Source organism: Zea mays, chromosome 8 (genome assembly GCF_902167145.1).
Source record: "Zea mays cultivar B73 chromosome 8, Zm-B73-REFERENCE-NAM-5.0, whole genome shotgun sequence".
In the NCBI taxonomy this organism is placed as follows: domain Eukaryota; kingdom Viridiplantae; phylum Streptophyta; class Magnoliopsida; order Poales; family Poaceae; genus Zea; species Zea mays.
Window position 1 is genome coordinate 155,268,777 of NC_050103.1, and position 20,642 is coordinate 155,289,418.

General features: G+C 44.5%; 2 protein-coding genes across 2 annotated transcripts; both read left to right on the top strand.

Moving 5' to 3' along the window:
- The first annotated feature begins 17 nt into the window (after window positions 1-17).
- On the top strand, window positions 18-8,983 carry LOC103636188 (uncharacterized). Its single transcript, XM_020543188.3, has 11 exons — window positions 18-1,273; window positions 2,204-2,406; window positions 2,505-2,704; window positions 3,211-3,403; window positions 3,498-3,602; window positions 3,693-3,854; window positions 4,342-5,473; window positions 6,404-6,606; window positions 6,705-7,603; window positions 7,893-8,054; window positions 8,541-8,983. The coding sequence occupies exons 1-7, from the start codon at window positions 961-963 to the stop codon at window positions 4,888-4,890; spliced, it is 1,725 nt and encodes a 574-aa protein (XP_020398777.1). The 5' UTR covers window positions 18-960; the 3' UTR covers window positions 4,891-5,473; window positions 6,404-6,606; window positions 6,705-7,603; window positions 7,893-8,054; window positions 8,541-8,983.
- A 5,513-nt stretch (window positions 8,984-14,496) lies between these two features.
- LOC103636189 (transcription factor MYB4) lies at window positions 14,497-16,463 on the top strand. Its single transcript, XM_008658541.4, has 2 exons — window positions 14,497-15,066; window positions 15,225-16,463. Exons 1-2 carry the CDS (start codon window positions 14,931-14,933, stop codon window positions 16,067-16,069), a joined length of 981 nt encoding a protein of 326 aa, XP_008656763.1. The 5' UTR covers window positions 14,497-14,930; the 3' UTR covers window positions 16,070-16,463.
- The last annotated feature ends 4,179 nt before the right edge of the window (window positions 16,464-20,642 follow it).

Consider the following 20,642-nt stretch of genomic DNA (forward strand, 5'->3'; position numbering starts at 1 on the left):
GGGGTTCGATATCACACTATCGACCGTGAAATAAATAGAAGAACACAAAATAGTGGAGTCATGTGTGAGGGTTGCCATGGTGACGAAAATATCGAATTTTATGGTCGATTGAAAGAAATAATTGAGTTGCGTTATAACTCAGATATGTCCAAATGTCGCACAGTGGTTCTATTTCGTTGTGACTGGTTTGACACTTATAGCAAGAAGGTTAGAATGAAAGATGATGGATATTTTAGAAGCATCAACCATGGTAGTTGTTGGTACAAGGATGATCCTTTTATTCTATAAACACAAGCAACAAAAGTATTTTACTTGGATGACACTAAACACTGTGAAAGCTGGAGAATTGTTCAAAAGTTTACACATAGGCACTTATGGAATGTCACTGAAAATGAAAATGAGGAAACACCCATGGGCTTGGGACTATCATACCAAGATGAAACATGTGCAGGTTTTCATGTACAAGTGAATGAAGGCAATTTGAATGATGAAGTACTGGATAGTGAAGATTGTCACCACGTCGATACAAGTTTAGTTGACGAGTTTCGTAAACCAAGGCAAGACAATGTGCAAGGAGACGGGACAAGCGATGATGAAGATGAAACTATATGGCAATATGTTAGTGATGATGAAAGTCCAACAATTCTTGTCGAGGAGGATGATGATGACAAGATGCCGAGTAAAGACTAGAGTAAGGTGTACCATTTTGTTTACATGTTTTAAATTGGCAAAATAATGCAAAAAAGGATTGATATAAAAAATTCAATGAAACATACAAAATTTTGTTTACATGTTTTAAATTGGCAAAATAATGCAAAAAGGGCAAAAACTATATCAAAGCAAGGATTTAAACCTGGCATCTATAGTCTCTGGTAACCAAGGCATACCACTACGCTACATGACACTTAGTGACGACATAGCAAAGCAGACAATAATTATTCAGTACGTTCGTCTGTTTATATGGATCAAAACCTGCAGTTAGAACTTAGACGAACACATTCCCCATTCCCCACGACGTCCCCAGGTAAATCGGAGCTACAGGCTACAGCTCCCTCCCCACGCCGGCCACTCTCCTGCTCGCACATCGGTAAATCCGCTCGATCAACTCCCCCATCGATCCGTCTTCTGCTCGATCCACTCCCCCATCAATCACTCTCCTGCTCGCACATCGGTGAGTCTGCTGAATCCACTCCCCCGTCGGCTCATCTGCTCGATCTGGAGACCACCATGGCGCCTGGGCGTAAAACTACAGCAAAATCAACCAAACCAACAGGTAATTTCTTGACATCTTGCATTGGGATGATGAGGGAGAGGTCGTCCTTGTTGGGTGGTCATATACAGGCACCAGCGCCGTCTTCAAATTTCAGACCTAATTGCAGTGGCAAGCAAACTTATTAACTCATTTTGAATGCTAGGGCCAAGATAATGAACATGAATTTCATCATTAGTGATGCGCTGAACATGTTGTTGCAGAATTGGGTCAAATTCAGCTAGCATTTCAATCAGTCCTAAAATATTCCCATTATTATCTTGGTTCAATTTGCAAGTCATACCAAGTAGCCATATTTGTAAGATGTTCTGCACCACTTTCATGCTCTTTAAGTCTAATGCCAAGGTGATGCCAATCATTGAAACCCTCATTTGCTAGCTGACCCTTCACTTTTGAAATTATCCAGAGCACCCTTTTGAGATTGAGCTGCTGCTTCTAATCTTTGTTTCTTCTTTCGCTTTTGTGCACCAGAATCATATTTTCTATTACTAGAATACATGATAATCAATATGATTTGGAGTCATGTTTGATAAATGAATTAATTAGGGCTTGGGCAAGATTAAAAAAACAAAAGAGCCACACTATGCACTTTGTAGATTAAATAAAAGGAACTTTCATCTAGTTGCCTACTTGCACGTGGGGTGGGTGAGACTGAGAGCATAGAGCCAATTAAAAAATTGAAAGAACGTGCCTGGCGTCTGGCCAGTGGCGTGCTTGGTGCTTGCTAGTTAATTCAGACTCAGAGCAAAGCAACTTGGACTTGGCGGCTTCACACGAGATGGCAGGGCTCTGCTAAGCGACGGGGCTGCAGGCACACATGACATTCCCTGAACAAATCATATATAGAGGTTTCCATGGGGTCAATGATAATGCTGCATGTACATCTATTGACCATCATATTTAGTACATAAATAATTTTTATTTCATGTGCAGAAGTGCCACTAACAGAATATGAGAAATTGAGAGCTGAGAATTTGATGAGGAATAACCAAAAGTTGCAAAGACTTGGTGTCACTACACTAGTGTCAATACTTAACCATACTTCTGCAAAGAGCAAGGTTGACACTCGTGAAAAATCTGGATCTTTGTATGAGGTCCAGGAAGGTGAAGGTTCTGAAGATGAGGAAGTCAATCAGGTATTATTTTTCGTCGCATGTAGATATTTCTTCAATCTAATTTTCTTGTACATTTCAGCATACAAATTTGCTAATTTGGTTCATATTTTTTCCACAAGTGTGCAACAAACCGGAGAAACAGATTAAAGAGGGTCTTGGCACCTGCGCAACAAGATGAACCTACAAGATTTACTAGGCAGAATACAAGGGATTTGGCTTTAACTTTCAGTCCAGAACTGCAACAAGTCGAAACCTTAGGCCTCTCTACTATCACATCCACCCCTCAACAGGACCAGAACAACTCTAGTGATCAAGGCAAGTGATTGTATCTAATTTGTGCAATGCAATCTATTTTCATTTTGTTTTCATACAATGATTAGTTATATACTATCATGTGTCCTATTACTTTGGTAATCGGTAAACATAATAATGAGTGTGGCTCAAAACTGGAGATAACTTTTCCATTTTTAACAAACCATGAAGCATCACACTTTGCAATTTTAGAGAAGCTTCTTAACCAGATACTACCTAATTGAATCCATGCTACAATACTTCCTAGCATCATAATATAGTAATAAAACTGTGGAAGCTAAATATAGTAATCGGAATGCACTAGTTTCAATTAGGACTAGGAAAGACGATAGTAATCACATATATTAGGCGCTTCCTATCTGTTGTTCTAACCTAATATAGAGAAGATTAATTCAGAACCTGATTAATGTCCTTCTGGCTAGATTAGCAATATCATCTTTACAATTCCATGATTACAATTCTTCTGGCTTCATTATATACATAACCTGATTTAGTATCAATGTTTTCTTGAAGACGCAACATCTCATCTTGTTGCATTCATGCTATCTTGCATTGCATCTTTTATATTATCCAGATACTTTCTTGTGTCATGTCACTCATGTATCATATGCAGGAAAAGTGTACCAAAAACCAACTAAATCAAGAGAATGTCCGGTTACATCAGCGCACTGGATCTCGATGCTACATTGCACAGGCCCATGTTGTGGTAAGAAATGAAACAATAATGTGTATGGTCACTATTCTTGAGACCATGTTCTTGTTTCAAGATAATAGCTCGTTACTGTTTGCAATTATTTTAGAAGAAAGATATATTCAAAGATGTAGAGCCCACCTCAATTGATCTATTCAAGAACTTCCATTGTGGCAAAAAAAATGGATTTACCGAGTCTGTACAGAAAGCAATTGTTAGTGATTGTTTACTTTTATTCCTTCTCTACATAAAGTATACATGAATAATACCATGTAAGAAACATCTACTATTGTCATTTTGCTAGGATGATATGGAAGGCATTATGAGTGAACCAGTACAAGATGGACAGGAACCAAAGTCAGCAAAAGAAGCTGTTTCTCAGGTTGTCAAATCAACTACTTTTCTTCGTGTTGCAGGTGTTTGTTCAGCCTCCAAGAGTACCTCTAGAGGTGCAATATCATCACAGGTACAAGTGTTTCACATACCAGTCATGTTCCCTTCTTTCTTTGGATCATTTGTACATGCAACATGTACTTTTTCTAAAGGGTTTGACATAGAGAACATCTTGTTTGACTGCGAGAATTAGTGGCTGCGACTGATGCCACAACTTATTATGTGTAGTAAGTACTGTAAATGGACAACAATAAGGGTATTAGGTGAAGAATAAATGGTTGTAGGTTGCTGCGATCTACTCTCATAAGTTACTATAGCATTACTGTACAATTGTACAGACAACAAGAGCAGCTGAAAGTAGCTACAATTAATGCTGACAGTATCTAGAAAATTTAAAACTATTTTGATAGCCCCTTTTTTTTGCACAACTAGCACATCATATTCCATTCTTGACTAGCAGCACAACTAGCTGAAAGTAGCTACAATTAATTATGTTCTTGTTCTTATTTCTCTATATGTGCATGTCTAGATATGAAGTAATAAGTTATGTTTATTTATAGGTCCACGATCTTCAGGTTGAGCTTGAGAATGAGAAGCAAGAAAAAGGAGAACTTCAACAAGAGTTGGATAATTTGAAGATGGAATCAGAAACTTCAAGGGTAAAACATTCTGAGGAAATAGAGGGTTTAAAGAAGACATCACAAGAAATGCATGGTCTCCTTCGCCAACTATTGAGCTTCAACCAGGGTTGTGAAAGCTGGAGAATTGTTCAAAAGTTTACACATAGGCACTTATGGAATGTCACTGAAAATGAAAATGAGGAAACACCCATGGGCTTGGGACTATCATACCAAGATGAAACATGTGCAGGTTTTCATGTACAAGTGAATGAAGGCAATTTGAATGATGAAGTACTGGATAGTGAAGATTGTCACCACGTCGATACAAGTTTAGTTGACGAGTTTCGTAAACCAAGGCAAGACAATGTGCAAGGAGACGGGACAAGCGATGATGAAGATGAAACTATATGGCAATATGTTAGTGATGATGAAAGTCCAACAATTCTTGTCGAGGAGGATGATGATGACAAGATGCCGAGTAAAGACTAGAGTAAGGTGTACCATTTTGTTTACATGTTTTAAATTGGCAAAATAATGCAAAAAAGGATTGATATAAAAAATTCAATGAAACATACAAAATTTTGTTTACATGTTTTAAATTGGCAAAATAATGCAAAAAGGGCAAAAACTATATCAAAGCAAGGATTTAAACCTGGCATCTATAGTCTCTGGTAACCAAGGCATACCACTACGCTACATGACACTTAGTGACGACATAGCAAAGCAGACAATAATTATTCAGTACGTTCGTCTGTTTATATGGATCAAAACCTGCAGTTAGAACTTAGACGAACACATTCCCCATTCCCCACGACGTCCCCAGGTAAATCGGAGCTACAGGCTACAGCTCCCTCCCCACGCCGGCCACTCTCCTGCTCGCACATCGGTAAATCCGCTCGATCAACTCCCCCATCGATCCGTCTTCTGCTCGATCCACTCCCCCATCAATCACTCTCCTGCTCGCACATCGGTGAGTCTGCTGAATCCACTCCCCCGTCGGCTCATCTGCTCGATCTGGAGACCACCATGGCGCCTGGGCGTAAAACTACAGCAAAATCAACCAAACCAACAGGTAATTTCTTGACATCTTGCATTGGGATGATGAGGGAGAGGTCGTCCTTGTTGGGTGGTCATATACAGGCACCAGCGCCGTCTTCAAATTTCAGACCTAATTGCAGTGGCAAGCAAACTTATTAACTCATTTTGAATGCTAGGGCCAAGATAATGAACATGAATTTCATCATTAGTGATGCGCTGAACATGTTGTTGCAGAATTGGGTCAAATTCAGCTAGCATTTCAATCAGTCCTAAAATATTCCCATTATTATCTTGGTTCAATTTGCAAGTCATACCAAGTAGCCATATTTGTAAGATGTTCTGCACCACTTTCATGCTCTTTAAGTCTAATGCCAAGGTGATGCCAATCATTGAAACCCTCATTTGCTAGCTGACCCTTCACTTTTGAAATTATCCAGAGCACCCTTTTGAGATTGAGCTGCTGCTTCTAATCTTTGTTTCTTCTTTCGCTTTTGTGCACCAGAATCATATTTTCTATTACTAGAATACATGATAATCAATATGATTTGGAGTCATGTTTGATAAATGAATTAATTAGGGCTTGGGCAAGATTAAAAAAACAAAAGAGCCACACTATGCACTTTGTAGATTAAATAAAAGGAACTTTCATCTAGTTGCCTACTTGCACGTGGGGTGGGTGAGACTGAGAGCATAGAGCCAATTAAAAAATTGAAAGAACGTGCCTGGCGTCTGGCCAGTGGCGTGCTTGGTGCTTGCTAGTTAATTCAGACTCAGAGCAAAGCAACTTGGACTTGGCGGCTTCACACGAGATGGCAGGGCTCTGCTAAGCGACGGGGCTGCAGGCACACATGACATTCCCTGAACAAATCATATATAGAGGTTTCCATGGGGTCAATGATAATGCTGCATGTACATCTATTGACCATCATATTTAGTACATAAATAATTTTTATTTCATGTGCAGAAGTGCCACTAACAGAATATGAGAAATTGAGAGCTGAGAATTTGATGAGGAATAACCAAAAGTTGCAAAGACTTGGTGTCACTACACTAGTGTCAATACTTAACCATACTTCTGCAAAGAGCAAGGTTGACACTCGTGAAAAATCTGGATCTTTGTATGAGGTCCAGGAAGGTGAAGGTTCTGAAGATGAGGAAGTCAATCAGGTATTATTTTTCGTCGCATGTAGATATTTCTTCAATCTAATTTTCTTGTACATTTCAGCATACAAATTTGCTAATTTGGTTCATATTTTTTCCACAAGTGTGCAACAAACCGGAGAAACAGATTAAAGAGGGTCTTGGCACCTGCGCAACAAGATGAACCTACAAGATTTACTAGGCAGAATACAAGGGATTTGGCTTTAACTTTCAGTCCAGAACTGCAACAAGTCGAAACCTTAGGCCTCTCTACTATCACATCCACCCCTCAACAGGACCAGAACAACTCTAGTGATCAAGGCAAGTGATTGTATCTAATTTGTGCAATGCAATCTATTTTCATTTTGTTTTCATACAATGATTAGTTATATACTATCATGTGTCCTATTACTTTGGTAATCGGTAAACATAATAATGAGTGTGGCTCAAAACTGGAGATAACTTTTCCATTTTTAACAAACCATGAAGCATCACACTTTGCAATTTTAGAGAAGCTTCTTAACCAGATACTACCTAATTGAATCCATGCTACAATACTTCCTAGCATCATAATATAGTAATAAAACTGTGGAAGCTAAATATAGTAATCGGAATGCACTAGTTTCAATTAGGACTAGGAAAGACGATAGTAATCACATATATTAGGCGCTTCCTATCTGTTGTTCTAACCTAATATAGAGAAGATTAATTCAGAACCTGATTAATGTCCTTCTGGCTAGATTAGCAATATCATCTTTACAATTCCATGATTACAATTCTTCTGGCTTCATTATATACATAACCTGATTTAGTATCAATGTTTTCTTGAAGACGCAACATCTCATCTTGTTGCATTCATGCTATCTTGCATTGCATCTTTTATATTATCCAGATACTTTCTTGTGTCATGTCACTCATGTATCATATGCAGGAAAAGTGTACCAAAAACCAACTAAATCAAGAGAATGTCCGGTTACATCAGCGCACTGGATCTCGATGCTACATTGCACAGGCCCATGTTGTGGTAAGAAATGAAACAATAATGTGTATGGTCACTATTCTTGAGACCATGTTCTTGTTTCAAGATAATAGCTCGTTACTGTTTGCAATTATTTTAGAAGAAAGATATATTCAAAGATGTAGAGCCCACCTCAATTGATCTATTCAAGAACTTCCATTGTGGCAAAAAAAATGGATTTACCGAGTCTGTACAGAAAGCAATTGTTAGTGATTGTTTACTTTTATTCCTTCTCTACATAAAGTATACATGAATAATACCATGTAAGAAACATCTACTATTGTCATTTTGCTAGGATGATATGGAAGGCATTATGAGTGAACCAGTACAAGATGGACAGGAACCAAAGTCAGCAAAAGAAGCTGTTTCTCAGGTTGTCAAATCAACTACTTTTCTTCGTGTTGCAGGTGTTTGTTCAGCCTCCAAGAGTACCTCTAGAGGTGCAATATCATCACAGGTACAAGTGTTTCACATACCAGTCATGTTCCCTTCTTTCTTTGGATCATTTGTACATGCAACATGTACTTTTTCTAAAGGGTTTGACATAGAGAACATCTTGTTTGACTGCGAGAATTAGTGGCTGCGACTGATGCCACAACTTATTATGTGTAGTAAGTACTGTAAATGGACAACAATAAGGGTATTAGGTGAAGAATAAATGGTTGTAGGTTGCTGCGATCTACTCTCATAAGTTACTATAGCATTACTGTACAATTGTACAGACAACAAGAGCAGCTGAAAGTAGCTACAATTAATGCTGACAGTATCTAGAAAATTTAAAACTATTTTGATAGCCCCTTTTTTTGCACAACTAGCACATCATATTCCATTCTTGACTAGCAGCACAACTAGCTGAAAGTAGCTACAATTAATTATGTTCTTGTTCTTATTTCTCTATATGTGCATGTCTAGATATGAAGTAATAAGTTATGTTTATTTATAGGTCCACGATCTTCAGGTTGAGCTTGAGAATGAGAAGCAAGAAAAAGGAGAACTTCAACAAGAGTTGGATAATTTGAAGATGGAATCAGAAACTTCAAGGGTAAAACATTCTGAGGAAATAGAGGGTTTAAAGAAGACATCACAAGAAATGCATGGTCTCCTTCGCCAACTATTGAGCTTCAACCAGGGTCAACACAATCCAGGGTCATAAAGTTACTAAGCCACCAACAGTGAACTATTGTAGGATGTTTCTGTTCTGAAATTTGGTTTTTAGTTTAACTATGTCTAGTTTTATCAATAGTTGGTTGCTAGTTGTTTACATGTACAACTAAGTAGGTCCAAGTTTGTTGATTTTTGTTACTGGTAGCTCCAAGTTGTGTTGAATATTGTTGCTTCTTATAAGACGTATTGTGACCTATGAATTAGAAATTGTGTTTCCTATCATTTTGGTCTTTTGATATGTAAATTTTGTGAAATAAGACATGCGAACATCTGTACATTTGAATGTGATTGTTCAAAAAATAGGCTACAGATTTTGCTAATATAAAATTGTATTAATAGAAAATTACAAATTAGATTTAATGAGGCCACAATTTTGGCCCAGCACTAGGACGAGCCATTTTACAAATTATGACAACGAAGTTCGTCATTGAAAAGCGACATGTCATATTGATAAATGTCATAAGCATTTGCCACATCAGCTCCACATCACTAGTACGCATGATTTTATGACAAAATTTGGTCCACATGGCAAGCCTCTAGCTGATTATTAGTGACGTTCTTGTTTGGCGTAATGACAATATGCAAATGTCATAAAATCTATGACGAAGTAGAATTGTCACAATTTTAATGACAGAAAAACTTCAAATCATCATAGAACATGTTTAGCCACGTCACATACATGACGAACCAAAAAACGTCACACAAGCGTCATAGATTTCAATATATGACATATATTCACTTATCAATGACACAAGGTGAATGTCATAGAAGGTAAGGTGTGTTGTAGTGTCTAGTTTAGCCTCTCGATCCCTAAATTCTCCGCCTCTCTTCGACTCTAGGCCGATTAGAGGAGTCTAGGTCGGCCGGCCCGAGGCTAGACAACTCCTAGGATCTCTCCTCCCCGACGGGGTCCCTCCCGGGAGCGAGATCCAGGCGCCGCCGGCGATCTTCCGCCGCCCCTGCGCACGCGCGGACCGTCCGGCCGTCAGGCAGGAGACCCTAGCCCCTGCGCCAGGTCGCGGACCGTCCGGCCCCAGGCCACGGACCGTCCGCGTCTGACCAGAGAGCACCGCCACAGTTTTTGTTGGGTGTTTGGCGCTCCAAAAAGGCGTCAACAACTGCCCATCAACCGTGAGTACCCAGGATATTGAGTCTGGTCTTTCGGTCAGCTGCACCGTGCGTAGCGCACGCCACAAGTGCAAGAATTGCATCAAACCATTTTCGGTAGACAACCTATGCAAACCCCTCATCCACCTGTCCCCATGAAAAGCAAGCACCACTGTCATATCCTTGCGACATGCCAATTTGAAACAGATCGGGGCGATTTCGCGCGGAGATTGACCTTGTAACCAACGGTCATTCCAGGACCTGGTTTTCTGACCGTTTCCAATTACTATCGAAGTGCATGCCTGGAATAGTTTTTGTTCGGTTTAGGAAATTTGCAAAGGAAAGTGTACCCATGGTTTGTTAGGTTATACCCATCTCTGCCACAACCATCAGAATCGTAGAGCTCTATTGAAGTATTCTAGGTTCTTATTACCCATACCTCCGAGGCTTTTGGTCCTACAATTCCTGCTCCAATTAACCGGACAATGCAGTCTGATTCCAAGGTCATCCCCCTTACACAAGAAATTCTGTCAGATTTTGTCGATCTTGCTAACCGCCCATTTGGATAAAGAGTTGGAAGTCATATAGTAGACCGACATATTACTGAGAACCGCATTAACCAGTGCAAGCCTCCCAGCACGGTTTAGGAGTTTTCCTTTCCAACTCGCCAAATGCCCTGCTATCTTGTCCACTAGTTGTTGTTCATCTCCTCTCGTCGGTCTGTGAAGCCGCAACGGCAAACCGAGATAGGTTGCCGGCAAAGAGGCCACCGTTCCCATGAAGTGCCGATTCCACAGGGATTGGTGCGAAGCGTCTGATCTTATCATGTATATAGCTGACTTCTAAAGTTCAACCGATAGGCCAGACGCGCTGCCAAACTGTTGTAGGATGACTTGAATGTTCACAAGGTCTTGAGATGAGGGACGAAGGAACCGAGCTGCATCATCTGCATATAAACTTGTTCGTATCTGTATGGGCCCTTCAGTAATCGACTGCAAGATACCATGGCGAGTAGCGGCTTCCAAAAGTGTGTGCAACGGCTCCATTGCTAAAATAAAGAGCATCGGGGACCAAGTATTACCATGCTGGTTGAACACCCGCTGTAGAGCCATGTACAAATCGTTCTTGATAATATCCCAGCATTGCTTGTAGAAGGCCCCCGTGAACCCATTAGGTCCTGGGGCCTTTTCAAGGGGCATGCTTAGCACCACAGCCCGCACCTCAGCTTCAGAAATGGGCGCATATAACTGATGTAGACCATGTTGCATTAAGCCAAGCTATTCCCAACTGACCATGGTGGCTCGAGACGTGTGACAACCGAAAATTGAAGAAAAGTACTTGTGCAGTTCCAATGACTTGTCTTCATGGCTCGTTACTACCTCTCCCACGTTGTCAACTTTCCTAATGAAGGCGATGAAGTTTTTCCTCCTTCTTGAGTTAGCGCGAACATGGAAAAAACCTAGTGTTGGTGTCTCCAAGCTTTATCCAAGACAATCTTGATCTTTGTCGAGCTTTGATCCGCCTTAACGCAGAGAACACAAGGATCCGATTCTTGGTTGTGTGCACAATAATGTCAACTCTCTTTGATGCAGTTGCCTCTGTTCCTGAGCCTTTTCAAACAGAGCTACTACGTGACTCGCTATATCTGCCCGCAATTTTAATGCCGAAGAATGCAGACTGCGTGCTCCATTTTTTGAGGGCATTATTAGCTAGGCGCATCATTTTTATTTGTAGACGTCTGATCGGGACAGTGAGCAGAACCTGAGTTTCCCAAGATCGCTGGACCTCATCGACGAAACCCGGTCGAACCGCGCAAAAACTTTGGACCTGAACATTGAGTTCCTGGTCGGGAGATGCATCGGAAGTGATAGACTGATAGTAACGTACAATGATCAGAGATTGATGAAGAAAGAGCCTGAAGGAAATGGGTGGGGGTGTTGCTGTTCGCATTGCTTAGAGAAGAACAGGTGGTCTAGTTAGTTTTAGGGTTTTGTTTGTATGGCGTGCTGGGTTTCTAGTGGGCTGTTTTGCTAGTGCTTTTTTTCTTTTCTTTGCCCCCCTCTACCCTAGTGTTGTCTTTCCTTTTCCTTTCCGGTGTTTGTAAGTGTCCCTTTCTAATAAATTTTTGGCCATGGTAAGCCGTGTCCTTTTTCAAAAAAAAATTGTTGTCATAGTTGAGTTTCCTGTTCCACTAGACAATTTAAAATCAGGTAGCAGCCGTATGAAGTATATGATTGTCGTTGCGTCTTTGGCCAGTGTGAACTACTCCTACATGTATGATTGCCATGTTCGTTTCCGCGCAGTCTTCACCAGCGCAAAAAGGTCAAGGTGCATGCCCCCTTGTCTACTGTTTGTTTACTCCTGTTTTTTTTCAGACAATGCCTCGGGGAACGATTGAACGAATGAGGGGTCACCATCATCTAAACAAGGGGAGGGGAAGGGAGAAAGACGAGTGCCCCCCCTCCCCCTGGACCTCGATTCCATATGAAAAAGGGTCAAACGGGTTGGTGCGGTGGAAACGGCGACGCGAAGACTATTATGCCGCCCGTGCAGCAGGTAGCGCACGATCTTGTGAGTCAGTACCACGCTTGACCCCCCTCGCCCCTCCAGCTGCGTGCGTTTGGAAATGGGTCGATCAAACAAGATGGTGCTCCATTTCCCCTGTTAGCCGAAATTAACTAAGGGAAAGGCCGGCGTCCAGACAATTCATATGGCCAGGCCATGCCATGCCATGCCCTGCTCGTGCTCTTTCTTTATCCCGCGGCGGCAACCGCATGCATGGGTGCAGGGTGCAGCGCAATGCCTTCTAAACTAAACACAGGCAATAATCAACGATGCCGTCTGCACTCGTCAACAATGCCTATAAAGAACCGCTGTCGTCTCAGACACGTTGACAAACATGTCTGCATCGCGGCTGTGAAACAAATTAACGCATGTCTGCCTCTGCCGGGGGGCATTCAGTATGCAGTGAAGGAAGGGCGTCATCAACCCATCTCGATCGTCATCCGCGATCAGCTTCCCTTTGAGACACGGTTGCAACAAGGGATCTTCAATTCATAACCTGGAAACATGAACTGTAAAGTGCTCAGATGTATTTATATAAGAGTCCTATACATAGATCGAACCGTAAAGTGCTCAGATGTATTTAAGTTCCATTTACAAATATCATTTTCAGCATATAACTGAACATGAATGAGACGCGCCACTAGGTTATGCCAGGAGATGAGGTTGGGACCGACTAAAGCTATACGGAAAAAAAGGTTTAGCAGTACTGAACCTAATATCGTAGAAACTGTGGCACTTTTCTGTCTCACAATCTGATAAAGAGTCGGATATTGAGTCATAAAAGGTTGCTTCTCTAGCCACTTATCTTTCCAAAACCTAATTTATTCCACATTTTTTAGGATGAACTTTCCTATAGATTCAACAAGGTATCATTCCCCTTCATTAAACCCGACCAAAATTGTGAACCACCAGGTCTATGTGTCACTTTCGTCAGAGGATATCTATATAAATACTTATTATGTAACAACTGTTGCCACAAACCAACCTCGTTAATCAATTTAAAAAGACATTTGCTTAGCAAACATTTATTTTTAGACCCTGTATTTTTGTTCCGTTTTCGTCCCTACATAGAATGTCCCATCTGTCAAGTTTATATTTCTTCTTATGATTCTCGCCTTGCCAAAAGAACCCGGAACAAAAAAATCAATTCTCGCGAGAACCCCTCTAGGTAGGTATCTCAAAAAAAATACAACATAAACATTGCTATTGCTGGTCAGCACCGAGTTTATTAAAACTACACTGCCTCCCATATACATATGTTTTCCTTTCCAACCACTAAGTTTCTTCTCGAATTTCGTCTCTATTATTTTCCAATCACTACTCCTTAACTTGCAGTAATGCATTGGAATCCCCTTGCAACCAAACAAAAGATGATATTGTTCCTCCATTTCAGCAGCCTAACCAAAACAAAATAACACTGTTTTGTGATAGTTAATTTTAAGACCCGAAACTTGCTCGAAAACTAGGAGGAATAATTTCATATTTTTTTGGCTTTCTCCAAATCATGCTCCAAAAACAAAAGTGTGTCATCCGCGTATTGCAGAATAGACAATCCATCCTCCACTAAACGCTAAACCCCGCTAGAATTTTTAGCCCAACCTTTAGGGCTAGTTTGGTAGTCATAAAACTGGAGGCGATTGGAGGGGTCTAGAATCCCCTTCTTATTCAATTTAAATAAGAAGTGGATTCTAGCCCCTCCAATCTCTTCCGATTTTGTGACTCTCAAATTAGTCCTTTATATTGTCTCACATGTCGAATTTTGGCCTGCCATTTCTACTGGGGAAAAAACACATGAAAATGCACCGCATGCCTGCAGATAGGGCACACCAATAATAAAGCACTACTTGTATTCTAGCTTGTGAGATGTGACCAAGTACAACCACGACGGATTGACTAAACTCGCAAGTAGTAGTAAAACATACTGCCATACTGGTCGGTCAACACAGGAGTATTGTAGAAGCAAAAACATTTTTCAAAACAAACGGACACGGCGCAATACGTACGGCGACAGGGACGAACAATAATACGGTCGGAGCGACGGGGCCGGGGACGGGGGACGGCTCGGCAAAATGGTCGCACCTGGCCCACGCGCACTATCCCAGGGACGGGACCCAAACGCACCTGGCGTGGGTGCCTGCTGCCTGGTGGCTCAAGGTCAAGCTGCCGCTATAAAACGCCCCTGCGCTCCCTGCAGCTGCAGCCTCGCTTGCTGTTGCTGGCCTTGTCGCGAGTAATTGCCAGCCATCTTCTGCTAGAGAAAACACACGCCCGCCCCCGTGGTCCGTCTGCTGCCGCGGCCCCGCACAGAAACTCACACCGCAGCTGCAGCTGCAGCCGCGGCCCGCCAGCAACCAGTCCGATCCCCGCCGCGGCTACCTGCCGGTTCCCCTCTCCCTTCCCGGCGTGCGGCCGCGCGCGTGTTTGATCGATCGGAGCCAGACAGAGCGCGGAAACGGCCTGAGAATTCTGTTGGAGCAGCAGCACTGCCACAGCTAGCATGGGTCGGGCGCCGTGCTGCGACAAGACGAGTGTGAAGCGGGGGCCGTGGTCGCCCGAGGAGGACGACCTGCTGCGGAGCTACGTCCAGAACCACGGCACCGGCGGCAACTGGATCGCGCTCCCGCACAAAGCAGGTGCGTGCTAGCTCAAGCTGTAGGCCGCGGCAAGCCGGCAACCCGGATCGATGCTTACCGCGCATGCATGCGACTATGCGAGCGAGATGGTTTGTTTCTTCACCACCAGTGCAATTCTCATGGTTGCTTTTTGTTTCGTCCATGGCGGATGTGCGCAGGGCTGAACCGGTGCGGCAAGAGCTGCCGGCTGCGGTGGCTCAACTACCTGCGCCCGGACATCAAGCACGGCGGCTACACGGAGCAGGAGGACCGGATCATCTGCTCCCTCTACAACTGCATCGGGAGCAGGTGGTCCATCATCGCGTCCAAGCTGCCGGGGCGGACGGACAACGACGTCAAGAACTACTGGAACACCAAGCTCAAGAAGAAGGCAGTCGCCATGCAGGAGCAGCAGAAGGAGAAGGAGGAGGAGGAGGAGTACTACCAGCAGCAGCAGCAGCACACCTCAGGCGGCCGCGGCGCCGCTCCCCGGAGCCAGCAATGCGCCTCCATGCAGCCCTCGCCCGCGTCCGCCTCGTCCGCGGTCACCACCGCGAGCCCCAGCGACGCGTGCAGCTTCGGGGCCATGTACCCCTCCCCGACGACGCTGCAGGCTCCGGTGCACGCGCGCTACGACGTCACGGCGCCAGTGCCGCCGGTGCCGCAACAGCAAGCGTCGTCGTCTTCGCTCGCCGAGTTCTCCCCCGCGCCGGCGCCGGCGCCGGCGGCGACACCACCCGCCGCCTCCATCATCGGCGGCACCTGCACCTGGGCCGGCGGGCCGCTACTCGACGACATGTTCCTGCCCGAGCTCCTCGGGGACGTCAGCGAGTTCCCGCCTGGCGACTTCTTCGGCACCGGCGGGTTGGCCCCGCTGCTGCAGGACAGGGCGGCGGCGGCGTCCCTCCAGGAGCTCTCCGCGTTCTACTTTCCCAACGCGCAGGCCGAGATGTGGGCTGCAGCGGATCATCACGTTCATGCCAATAACAAGCCTGCGGCCGGACTCTGCCACAGCCTGACATGACTGCTCTCGATCATGCGCAGAGCCGCAGAGGGCTAGCGTGTCTCTCTCTTGCTAGTCGTTCTTGGCTGATCTCTCCCTGTCCATCTGTATGATCGCTCTCTAATTCTCTATGCGAGGTCATCACATGTACATTACTATTATCTTATCACTCTCCATATGCATGGTCTGTGACTAGCACCATACCATAGAGAAGTTATTAGGTTCGGATCGCCATTGCTTCGTTCGTATGGCTTATGTCTGCACCTTCACAGAAAAAGTGTGGGACAAGATAATAAACTGGGCCAACCTCTCATTCTTACAAGGAACTCAGAATTTAGGATCGCTATATACATGGTAGAAAAGTCTGAGGAATCACAGTAAAGATACAAGGAAATTTTTTGATGGCCTTATGATATATTTTTGGTGGCACATTTGGTTGGAGAGAAATCGTCGAGTGTTCCAAGGGCAACAAAGAGACATTGAGCAGGTTGCCTTCTCAATCAAGAAAGTGTTTGAAAGCAGAGCATCTCTCCCGCACTCATTTGGAGGCTAGTGGTCTGAACGCATCAATGGATTTAAATAGGACAAGGGGAGTGGAGTTAGTTTATGGGGGTTGCATTTAGTCATAGCTTGTTTTTGTAAATAATGAGGTACAGTGGTTTTAGGGGGCTTTGCTGTTATCTTGTGTAATGCAGAGTTTGTATTTTTTTTCCCTCTTCTAATATATTTGCGTGACAAAGTTTTTGCCACTTATTTCTTGTGCGTACCAACCAGTCCGACATGTTCAAAGCTATTCTTCACAGTGGCATTGTTTCTCATCACTGTGATAATGACATGGCAGGGCTCTTCTCTATCTCCGTCTTCCTGCCTGCCCCTAGTATATCTACCCAATTGCAGCAGGAGATGAAGTCGTCGTACGTGTAGCTTCCGCGCATCGCAAACAAGTCGCGCGGCTCAAGTCTAAGCACCTAATTAATTCACGTAGAATTATAGTACTACTACTGGTAGTACGTGTAGTAGCCGCGCGCGACCTGTCCGTCACTTGGGAGACTGTCAAATCGATGTCGCCACCGGGATACAATGTGCCTGTTTGTTTCGGCTTCTGGCAGCTTCTGGCCACCAAAAGCTGCTGCGGACTGTCAAACGCTCAACTTTTCAGTCAGCTTCTATAAAATTCGTTGAGGCAAAAACCATCTAAAAACAACATAAACACATAATCGGTTGAGTCGATGTAATAGTAGGAATCTGTCACTTTCTAGATCCTGAGTCCTATAAACAACTTTATCTTCATCCACACGTAATCGTAATGATACTCAGATTCTCCCCACAGTCAGATTCTTCTCACAGCCAGATTTTCAGAAAAGCTAGTCAGAAAAAAGCTGAACCAAACAGGCCCAATATCTGTGACCTGAGGAGGGGAGAGCACTGCACTTCTCGGTGCGCTGTGCTTGCGTCCGCGCGCGTTTCCTCGTGATGATCATGATGACGACGACGGCCGGCGAGGCGAGGCGAGGAGGCGGCGACGGACAAAAGCCGCCGGGGCCGCGGGGGGCCGGGCCGGGGTTGGTGCGGTACTGCGGTGCCGTGTGCGCTCGCGGCCGGCGGCATCATCCATGGGCATGGGCATGGACCAGCTAGCGCATGAGACTCGCGTGCATGGACGCGCGGACTCGGTCCTCCTCGATCACCGACCCGGCGGCCGTTCCGATCCGTTCCATGCGATGACGAGCGAGGCCACCGCGAGATGGGCGGCGCCAATGATTTACTTTTACATCTGGTTCCAGTACTGTTTGATCTTTGTCATGCCTGTCCGTCCGACGTGTCGCTCTTGGGGATTAGCGTTGGAGGAGGATAAACTAGCACATAGGCATGCCCTCCCATTGTTTTATCACAGGCCGGGATGTGTTTGACACTCGTGCATGGCGCGAGAGAAAGGTGGCGCGCGCGCCGTCTACTATAGCAGGCCTAGTTCTAATAGTCTTTACAGTCAGCTTCCGAGAAGCTTCCTTGCCATGACTGTCTCCAGTGTCCACCCACGCCATGCACGCTATCCCTTGAGCGCGAACAATTGCAGACGCAATAATATAATTCTCACTCTCGATCGTCGACAAAAGGTTGATCCACTGCATTAGCCTTTTAATACTCTCTCAGTTTCTTTTTATTTGTCGCTGGATAGTGTAAAATTGTACTAACCAGCGACAAATAAAAAGAAACGGAGGGAGTACTATACACCGGCTAGCAGGAAACGAGCGCCTTTCTGCATCTCTTCTCTTCTCTGCTGTCATGGATCGGTCGCAATGCAAGAAACAAGCAGACACATGCACCTTTCACGCGAACGACGCTGACGGCACGCGTATGCTGCTAATTAATATGCTGGCAATAGAAAAATAGACGCTATCGTCGGATGGAGCAGGAGGAACATACTCATACTTGTATGTATATGACATCCTTCGTGACACACGCCACACCAATCATCGTCCCATTATACCCATGCATACCTTTTACTGCTGCATCGGAACTCGGAAGGCCAGAAACGAGACGGATGTTTTCTTTTCCTTCTCCTGGACAGATTCTGCATGCAGCGAGGTCCGAGTCAAAGTGCGCCGGTCAGCGGCGGAGACTGAGAGGTCTGATCGCGGACGACGCTGCACCGAGCTGGCTGAACGAGCATGCTGAAAGGCTGAAGGGAAGGTTGTTCGAACTGATGGCCTGCCTTGCCCGGTCTCCGCCCTGACGCACGCAGCAGCGCCATGCTGGTTACAACCATCTCATCGATTAGTCTTTCATATGGGTGTGGGATGCATTGGAGCCCCTCGCAACGTCACGGGCAACGGAGATTGGATCTACAAGCACGTAGCTAGGACGACGGCTGTTATGGATAAAGGAGTGTACTATTTATTATTTAGTACGATATCTACCCTGTGTCTCGATAGGAAATCGTCCGTGATCCTTATCTGCCGGCCGCATCGTCATGCATGATCATCTTGCCCTTTTTGCGTGTTGGAAACGCCGAAACGTACGTACGCTATATGGCTGTGTACACTGTCTGTGTGTAAGCGCCTTTTCTGCCGTACGTACTTGTAGAAACAAACTTGGCCGGGCTTTGCTTGCTTTTTACTTATTAGTGTCTAGCTTCAGTCAAAGCAGTGTCTGTACGTGTCGCCGTTGGGTCGTCGAGGCACAGGCATGGGAAACTTGTGCCGGTTGTGCTCTTAATTCTAATAACTATCTATGTGCTATACCTACTCATTCATGTCCGCACACACGGTCAAAACAACGGGCAGAGAGACTGTCGTAGACGCTCGTTGATAGGGAACAGCCGAACAGGGCATGCATCGATCTGGCGGCGTGAATCTGAAGCTGATGAGAAGCTTTATTTGCACGCAACACACACCGTTCTCGCAGGAAGGAAGCGGTAACGAGTAGTCGTTCCCGGCACGTACAGGCCGCGTTGCCAACATCTAGCTAGCTAGCTAGCTAGTCCAGTACACGTACAAACTGTCTCTATCGTTTTCACATGGCGCCTAAAGCTAGCCGCGCACGCGCGTGGGCGTGGTAGCTCGATCAGATGAACGCTGTAACGGTGCGCTGTAGCTTTCATTCATGCTCTGCCTCCCCCTCCCTCTCTCAGTTGATCCTAGAGCTTACGTACACCGCGTGCGTGTCCGCGCTGCTCGGCTCGATCGGTTACTTGCAAAGCCACGTGCGTGCCGGCGGTTCCAAGCAAAGTGCATGAGCTGATGAGCACGTACGTACACTGCACCGCGTGCGTGGCCGTGGCGTGTGGGTACCTCCGCGGCGTAGTAGTACACTGCTGCTGCATAGCTAGAGTAAGGCTGACTCACTGATAGTGCTAATTAATCATCCGTGCAGTGTCTCAGTCTCTACTACACACATGCGTCGCTTTCCCTACCAACCTAAAAAAAAAGGAACGAAAAGGCTATCAACTTATTAGCTGCTGCACCCCCAAGTGTTTTTCGAAGCTGTCTGAAAAGGACCTGCACTTTCTCGAAAACGCATGCATGAGCATGATAGGGCGCATGAGCAACGCGCAGCAGCCACACCTCCCTGCAAAACTGCGCATCACACGGGGCTCTCATTCTCAGCAGGTGTGCCTACCAAGATTATAGGTTTTTTCTTTTTGGTTTCACTCCAGCGTTCCCAGCAAAATGGAATGCATTTCATACACATGTCAATTGTCATTACCGGTATTTGTCACCGGTAAGTATTCAGAGCTAGCAGATTCATACTCCCTCCGTTTCTTTTTAGTTGTCGCTGGATAGTTTAATTTTACACTATCCACCGACAACTAAAACGAAATGGAGGGAGTGGCTTGGGTAGCTAGTTTTTTTCCCCCATTCCGACATTTCGGACTAGTTTGAAGACTTCATTTTCGAAGGGATTTTTATTTTCCTTTGAAAAAGTAAACTAATTTTTTTAGAAAAATAGAAATGATTTGGGAAAATGAGGTTCCCAAATTAATCCTTAGCTATTTTTTATTTAAATAAATTTTGTAAATGGTTTTGTTTATTAGTTTAATTGTGATTGCATGAACGATGTATATCTATGTCGACCATATCCTTAACTTAACTTA